General features: G+C 45.9%; 1 protein-coding gene across 2 annotated transcripts; it reads right to left on the bottom strand.

Annotated features, from left to right (window-relative positions):
* Positions 1-5,228: 5,228 nt before the first annotated feature.
* On the bottom strand, positions 5,229-8,047 carry LOC123348575 (olfactory receptor 10A7-like). Of its 2 annotated transcripts, XM_044986107.1 has the most exons (2): positions 8,007-8,047; positions 5,229-6,159 (listed from the first exon to the last, which is right to left on the bottom strand). In XM_044986107.1, exons 1-2 carry the CDS (start codon positions 8,045-8,047, stop codon positions 5,229-5,231), a joined length of 972 nt encoding a protein of 323 aa, XP_044842042.1. The 2 variants fall into 2 exon arrangements, with proteins under 2 accessions (XP_044842042.1, XP_044842043.1); XM_044986108.1 differs by lacking the exon at positions 8,007-8,047 and having other exon boundaries at positions 5,229-6,188.
* Positions 8,048-8,470: the final 423 nt, after the last annotated feature.

Consider the following 8,470-nt stretch of genomic DNA (forward strand, 5'->3'; position numbering starts at 1 on the left):
AATAAATCATTTTGAAATTTGACCATCAAAACATTAGTTGAAATCTACAGCTGCCTGTGAAAAAGTTTCAGTTTCAACAAAACTGTTGTTTCTGATGGAAAATTCCCATTGACATTTTTGACCAGTTCGCCTTCTAACTTTTGGGCAGTGTCTTTGGATTCAGCTCAGTGCTATATGGTGCTTGTTACTGTAACCCTTCTGCCCCTCTGAGTTGGCAGCAACAAGGGCCTGGTTTAGTATCCAGGGGTTCCGTTTCAATAACACAATGCAAAACCAGCTTGAGCCCCCACCCAGTGACCTGGGACAATTACATACCGCCCCCCGGGCGCCTCGAGGAGGCAATACTTCCCCACTCTCAAGCACAGAGTCCGAGTGTAGCAAAATCCTTTTAATAAAGGAGGGAAACAATGCGGCATCACCATTGGAGAAATACCACAAACCAGATTATAACACAAACCATAAGCAAAAAAAAACCAAGCCACCTCCAAGTACTTTTGGCAATGTCCTTTCCCCCTTAGGGTCCAATCACCCCAAAGTCCAACAACTCAAAAGTCTCTGTCCCTGGTCAGTGCCACCCCAGAGTTCAAAAGTTTATTTGCAGAGTTTTACCCCCTGTCAAAGGTCTCACCCTCACTTTGAGCTTTTGGGTTCAAAGATGGGGACCCGCATGTATTCTCCCCCCACCCTAACCCTTAGGGTAGGTTTCCTTTTCGCTGCCACCATGTCATAGGTCTCACCCCCACTTGGAGCTGTTGGGTTCCAATGTGGGGACCTGACTTGGTTTCCCTCTAAACTAAAATCCTAGTTTAGATCTAGTAAGCTGCCACCACTCAATCAGGAAATGTGGATTGAGACACAGTCCTTCCCCAAAATCCTAGGGGATTCCAAGAGCCCCAAATCCATGGAGTTCTTACACCCAGGAGAAACAAACCATTCCCCCTGCTTCCTCCCCCCTCCCTTTTCCTAGGAGAGATACCGGGATCTAACTACAGAGGGATACCTCCCCCTTCTCTTTCCCTGAGAATCCACCCAAGGAAAGACCAAACAAGTCCTTAACAGAAAAGAATTTATTAAAGAATAAAAAGAAAGTAACTTGTCTCTGTAATTCAAGATAGAACAATACAGGGTCTAAGCTTATCAATCTCTGGAGAGAATTCCCCCTCCCCCTTTCTCAGTAAAAGCAATATCAGCAAACAGGAATAAAGCATTTCCTTTAGCAAACACACAATTGCAAATATAGAAATCAAATCATAAGACTAATTCACCTTTCTAATTAATACTCACTATTAATTAGTAGAAACTACTCCAGGAGAACTTGGAGACATGACTGTCCTCTCTTAGATCCAAAAAGAGTTCTCACAAAGAACACAGACAAAGGCTTCCCTCCACAGAGATTTGAAATTATCTCGTCTCTGATTGGTCCTTTGGTCAGGTGGTCACCAGGTACTACATGTTAACCCTTTACAGGTAAAAAGAGACCTTAACCCTTAACTATCTGTTTATGACACCCCCCCAGCCTGGGTGGAAATGGGGTGTGTGCACACAGGGTGTTAAGGGGCACCTTACGTGGGCCAGGGCCGACTGCTCCGCCTCTCCGTGGAGTTCTGCTGCAGCCTTCACCATGACTGGCTCCACTCCACCAGCTGTGCCGCTCCTCCAGGTGACCCATGAACCGCTTCAGCCATCGCCACAAACCGCTCCACTCCGCTCACTGTTCCATGGGCTGCTCCAACATGCTGCAAACTGCTCCGCTCTGTCAGCCGCTTAGCTATAGATTTTCAGGCTCCCCCACTAGTTAACACAGCACTCAGTAATCTCAGCTTAGTAAGCTTAGCTCTTTTAGTGATTTCAGCTTTTAGTAGGGGAGCCCCAGTGCTGGTGCACCATTGGTCAGCAGCCTCTAGATGGACGCCTAAAGGATTCAAAATTAGCTTTGCTCTTCAACAGTGGAGAGAGAAGGAAGTGCAATTGGTGTTCCAGGCCCTCAAAAGGGGCCCATACCATCAGGTACTCACACCAGTCCCCAACCTCTCTCCCTTCAGTGGGTTTTGGCACCCATGTCCCTTGTCTAGTAAGTGCTACTTAATGGATAGTGAGACATCTCTGTCCTAACGCAGTCTCATAGGCCTGGTCTACACTAGGCGTTTAAACCGGTTTTAGGAGCGTAAAACCGATTTAATGCCACAACCGTCCACACTAGGAGGCACCTTATATCGATTTTAATGGCTCTTTAAACCGGTTTCTGTACTCCTCCCTAACGAGAGGAGTAACGCTAGTATCGGTATTAACATATCGGATTAGGGTTAGTGTGGACGCTGATCGACGGTATTGGCCTCCGGGAGCTATCCCACAGTGCACCAGTGACTGCTCTGGACCGCAATCTGAACTCGGATGCAGTGGTCAGGTAGACAGGAAAAGTCTCGCGAACTTTTGAATATTTCCTGTTTGCCCAGCGTGGAGCTCCGATCAGCACGGGTGGCGATGCAGTCCGAAATCAAAATAAAAAAAGAGCTCCAGCACGGACCATGCAGATGTGATCACTGTAAGGGCAGGCAAATCCGTTCTATCAGCGCTCCGTTACAGAAGATGAAATTCAGAATCCTTTTTTTAAAAATCTCCAGACAGACGCCATAGCAGGGACTCAGCGCACTGCAGCGTGACAAGCGTAACGGAAAGCCAAAGAATCAAATGGACGCTCATGGACTGGAGGACTGAAGCTATCCCACAGTTCCTGCAGCCTCCGAAAAGTATTTGCATTCTTGGCTGAGCTCCAAATGCTTCTAGGGTCAAACACAGTGTCCGCGGTGGGTCAGGGCATAGCTTGGCAATCTACTCACCCCCCACACACACCCCCAGAAGCGAAAGGGAAAACAATCCTCTGACTCTTTTACATGTCACCCTATCTTTACTGAATGCTGCAGATAGACACGATGCTGCAGCTGTCAACACCAACATCCTCACTCCCCCCCTGCCATGGGTGGCTGATGGTACAAAAGGACTGGTAACCATCCTCGTCATCAGCCTATTGGCACATGGGGCAGTAACCATGCTGACTAGCATCCGTCAGGTCGATCAAGGGCACCTGGCCCTAATTTTTTCTGGTGGATGGTGCAATATGGCTGGTAACCATCGTCATCATAGCAACAGGGGGCTGAGCTCCATCAGCCCCCACCCTTCATGTGTAAAGAAAAGATTCAGTTGCCCCTGGACTAGCAGAGGGATGCTGGGCTTCTCTCCTACACACTGCTTAATGTCCTGTCTGGACTATCATAGCAGCTGGAGGCTGCCTTCCACTCATTTCTCACTAACAAGTCACCATGTCTTATTCCTGCATTCTTTATTACTTCATCACACAAGTGGGGGGACAATGCTACGGTAGCCCAGAAAGGCTGGGGTAAGAACGGAATGAACAGGTGATGTTGTTACAGGAGCACCCCCTGTGAATAGCATACAGATCATAATTTCTGCAGGATCTGACACAGAGCAGCTGTGCTCTCTGGTTCTATGATACAGTGGTTATCTAGTACACTTGCCTATATTCTAGGCAGGACTGATTCTATTTTTAGATACCAAAAAGGAGGGATTGACTCAGGGAGTCATTCCCAATTTTGGCTTTTGCGCCCCTGGCTAAGAGCAGCCAGGGGCACTTATGACAGCAGCAAATGGTACAAAAGGACTGGTAGCCATGATCATCTTAGTTCCAATTTATGGAAGGGTTGGATGGTGCAATATGGCTAGTAACCATCTCTGCTGTCATGCAAAAGCAAAAGCATGCTTCTGTGTAGCGCTGCTGAATCGCCTCTGTGAGCGGCATCTAGTACACATACGGTGAGAGTCACAAAAGGCAAAACAAGCTCCATGATTGCCATGCTATGGCATCTGCCAGGGCAATCCAGGGGAAAAAGGCGCGAAATGCTTGTCTGCCGTTGCTTTCCCAGACGAAGGAGTGACTAATGACATTTACCCAGAACCACCCACGACAATGATTTTTGCCCCATCAGGCACTGGGATCTCAACCCGGAAGTTCCAAGGGGCGGGGGAGGCTGCGGGAACTATGGGATAGCTAGGGAATAGCTACCCACAGTGCAACGCTCCAGAAGCCGACGCTAGCCTTGGACCGCGGACGCACACCACCGAATTAATGTGCTTAGTGTGGCCGCGCGCAATCGATTTTTTAAAATCTGTTTTACAAAACCGGTTTATGCAAATTCGGAATAGTCCCGTAGTGTAGACGTACCCATAGTTCCTCATTCACATAATCAGGGTGACAACACTTTATTCCTCCTGCCCCAATAACAAAGAAATTGGGGATCCCAGAGCTGTCAAAATAATCATCCCAGGCTGCCGTGAACTATCCTAGTTGGGTTGGGTGTGCCAATGCAAATACTTGAAATTCCTTTCCACACTCCCCATACTTCACCACCAGATGTCAGGGTAGAGCTCATCCTGACTCTGCTTACATTACTGTACAGTGCTGGTCAAAAACATTTGGTGAATAACTGGATTTTCATCAAAACAGAGACTTTAATGGGAATGCATGCTTTTCTTTATTTTTTTTTCCACTGGGAAAACTGAAAATCAAAGACTTCTTGTGCAGCAACTAATGTTTGCAGTTATTTCTGTCCAAAGGTTTTCAGCAATTTTCAGCTGAAATTTTTTGGCATATTTCACATGAAATATTAAGCACCCCCCCACCGCAAAACAAAAAAAGTGCAGAAAACTATCAAAAATTGAATATTTTTTAGCCAAAAACTGCTAAAATATCCAGTTTTCAGCCCAAAATTACAAATTTTGGGGGTCTTGGTTTTCTGGGGAAAAATCTATTTTTTTTCTCACAGAAGCCATGATCATTTCCAATCTGTCACTGTTGAGTCATTGCTTTTCCCACATTAAAGATGGGAAAGTGAGGGGTAGAGGCTGGAATTAGATGCTCAAGTCCTATGGAAAATCAATGGGATTTGGGCACCTATTTCCCTTAGAAAATCCCAGTCTAAGTAGCATTGAGATTCTGTGATAGAGCCAGGATTTGAAGCCAGGTCTACCGAGTTCCATTCCACATACTTTACAATAATTGTTTCCAGATGCAAGACTATCAATATTTTAACTGCATCTTTGTCCCTTCATTGACTCCCCTCTCAGACTGCAATTTTCCTCCTCCCAGGTATTTATGGGGATTGCAGGATACCAGTCAAAATCCTCCATGCTGCCACATCTAATCAAAGTACCTACTAATTCTGCAAGAACAATTTCCGCCCTATCACTCTCTTCAGAGCCCCTTTCACCTCATTGTTCCTCAGGCTATAGATGATGGGGTTCAACATGGGTGTGAGGACTGTGTAGAACAGAGATAAGAGCTTCTTGACATCTGGGGAGTAGCTAGACTTGGGCCGTAGATACACCAAACTGCCACTTCCATAGAACAAAGTTACCACAATGAGGTGGGAGGAGCAGGTGGAGAAGGCCTTGTGCCTGCCCTCGGCTGATGGCATTCTCAGGATGGTGGTGAGGATGTGGACATAGGAGACCAGGATCAGCACAAAGGGGAACATGAGGAACAGCAGCGTGGAGCCAACAGCCTGCATCTCATAGAGGTAGGTGTCAGTGCAGACCAGCTTCAGCACTGCTGGAGCATCACAGAAGAAATGGTTGACCTGGTTGGAGCCACAGAAGGGCAAGTTGAATATCCAGGCTGCCTGCAGTAGAGAGACAGGAACTCCGATCACCCAGACACCGCCCACTATCTTGCGGCAGACTGGTTGGTTCATGAGAGTGTTGTAGCGCAACGGGTAGCAGATGGCCACGTAGCGGTCATACGCCATGGCTGCTAGAAGGAAGCACTCTGCGCAGCCAAAAAAGAAAAAGAAGTACATCTGCAACGCGCAGGCAGCAAACGAGATGCTCTTGTCCTCCTTCAGGAGGTTCACCAGCATCTTGGGCACCGTGTCCAAGGTGAAGCAGATCTCAATGAAGGCCAAGTTCTTGAGGAAGAAGTACATAGGGGAGTGGAGAGCAGGGTCAACTGTGACAACAAGGATGATGAGGGTGTGTCCCATCACTGTCCCCATATACATGAACAGGACCATGCAGAACAGCAGACCCTGAAGGTGCAGGAGGTTGGAGAACCCCAGCAGGATGAATTCAGTTATGAGGGTTTGATTCCTCCATTGCGCTTCCTCAGTGGGTGTCATCTGCAGAGGCAATGAAGGCAGCAAAGGGTTATCTGGATACACTGTAGAAATTTCATAGATTCCAAGGCAAAAAGATACCACTGTGATCGTCTAATCTTACCTCCTGTATAACACAGGCCAGAGAACTGCCCCAAAATAATTCCTAGAGCAGACTTTTTAGGGGGAAAGAGAATGCAATCTTGATTTAAAAATAGAGATGCAGACTCCAACACAATCTTTGGTAAATTGTTCCAATGGTTTACGATTCTTACTGTTAAAAATTAACTCCTTATTTCTAGTCTGCATTTGTCTGACTCCAACTTCCAGGCATCAGATCTTTTTTCTACCTTTGTATACTAGACTGAAGAGCCTCTATCAAATAGTTGTTCCCCAAGTAGGTATTTATAGACTGTGATCAAGTCATCCCTTTAGCTGAGCACACTTTAAGGCATGTTTTCTAATCCTCTAATTATTCTCAAAAGTGACCCAGGTATTTTTGTTGTGTCAATTTTTGGTTGCCCAACTTGAGACACGTTGAAGGGGTCTGACATTCAGATGGTGGATGCTTATGTCACACTACTGGGTAACTAATCCCCCTTCCAAGCAGGAGCCTTTTCTTCCAAGAATAAAATAACTCTTTGTGTTCAGTTACAAAGAGGATGAGCATTAAAATGCTGGAAGAAGCATCCTTTATATTTATGGTTACCCCATACCTGGTGTAGTAAGATGAGGCCCTGAAACATAAACTCTTGTATCAGAGGCCCAGTCTGAGGCCTGAAGCCTGAACCAAAGTACTTCCAGGCATTGCTAAGTAAAAGCTGGGCTGTGAGCCAGAGGCAGGCCCCACTCACAGAAGTTGGCGAGAAGAGGTTTGTTAGAAGCAGGTGCATCCACATATAAGTGTTAATAAGAGGAACTTGTGCCAATATGGCACCTGGACATCCCGATACAAGGACACTCCACAGAGATAACAAGGAACAGGCAGGTGTATCTTAAAGACAGGGTCAAAAGGAGAGCATGATGGATAGATCTGTTTGTTTGAAACAACATGATCAAAGAGGGAGACAGCACCCTAATGCGCCAAGGGGCTGTACCTCAATACATCAGTAGGGATGAGTAATCTGTCCTGTAACTGTATAAAAGTAGGTCCCAGAGTGCACATCTTTGTCTGGCCTAATGGGCAGTGGAAAGTCCCGCCACTGACTGAGCGGGTCCATTGCCAGGGGGCACAAATTCGTAGTATGTCTTGTAGAGTCTACTGGAAACTATTACTGTGTTTCGTTTGACAATAAACCTGGCTTGGGTTCCTTTGTACCTTACTAGAGTCTGTGGTCTTTGGGGGTTCTCTCAGGGTTTGCTGTGTCAGCTATCTGCGCAGAACCGGGGCAGCACACAGAGGGAACACGCACACAGCCGACTGTTATCATCATCGAACAAGAGCAGAGCACCACATCGGTAGCTACTGACAACACCTGGTGAATGTGTGTGTGTGTGTAGGTTACACCTTCAGTGGTTTAAGTAAGTTATTTGAAAAATGAGTGTCAGATAGCCTGCTACTGACTGATCCTCTGGAAGATAAAAGCCTATCACTGCTGATAGAAGACTAAGTTATACAAGTGTAGCAATCTGCTGAGGATTTGGAGTTCCAAACTTTGCTGGGAGTCATTATACTGACAGAGCTGGAGAATTTAGGCTGAGATTTCCAAATGTCTGTCTATCTATCTTTCCTGTGCTTAAAAACCTCCAACTCCAAAGATGAGGATTCCACAACTTCTCTAGGTAACCCATTCCACTGCTTAATTACTCACATAGTTAGAATTTTTTTTTCTAATATCTAACCTAAACCTTCCTTGCTGCAAATTAAGCCAATTACTTCTCATCCTGCCCTCAATGGACATGGAACAATTGAGCATCATCCTTCTTATAAATTCCCTTAACTTATGTGTAGACTGTCAAGTATCAGGGGGTAGCCGTGTTAGTTTGTATCCACAAAAACAACAAGAAGTCCGGTGGCACATAAAAGACTAACAGATTTATTTGGGCATAAGCTTTCGTGGGTAAAAACCACTTCTTCAGATACATGGGTAAAAAACCACTTCTTCAGATGCATCTGAAGAAGTGTTTTTTTCCGTGCGAAAGCTTATGCCCACATAAATCTGTCAGTCTTTAAGGTGCCACCAGACTCCTTGTTGTTTATGTGAAGACTGCTATTGTGTCTCCACTCAGTTGTCTCTCCTCTAGATAAACATGCCAAGTTCTTTCAATGTTCTTTCAATATATCAGGTTTTCTAAACCTCTGATCG

This window comes from Mauremys mutica, chromosome 13 (genome assembly GCF_020497125.1).
Source record: "Mauremys mutica isolate MM-2020 ecotype Southern chromosome 13, ASM2049712v1, whole genome shotgun sequence".
In the NCBI taxonomy this organism is placed as follows: Eukaryota; Metazoa; Chordata; order Testudines; family Geoemydidae; genus Mauremys; species Mauremys mutica.

What these genes read in the sequence shown, in the direction of transcription:
- LOC123348575 (XM_044986107.1), bottom strand. Translation starts at nt 8,047, where the DNA reads ATGAGAAGTAATTGGCTTAATTTGCAGCAAGGAAGGTTTAG. An exon ending in TTGCAGCAAGGAAGGTTTAG is followed by an intron (nt 6,160 to 8,006) that starts GTTAGATATTAG and finishes AGCGCAATGGAG; the next exon opens with GAATCAAACCCTCATAACTG.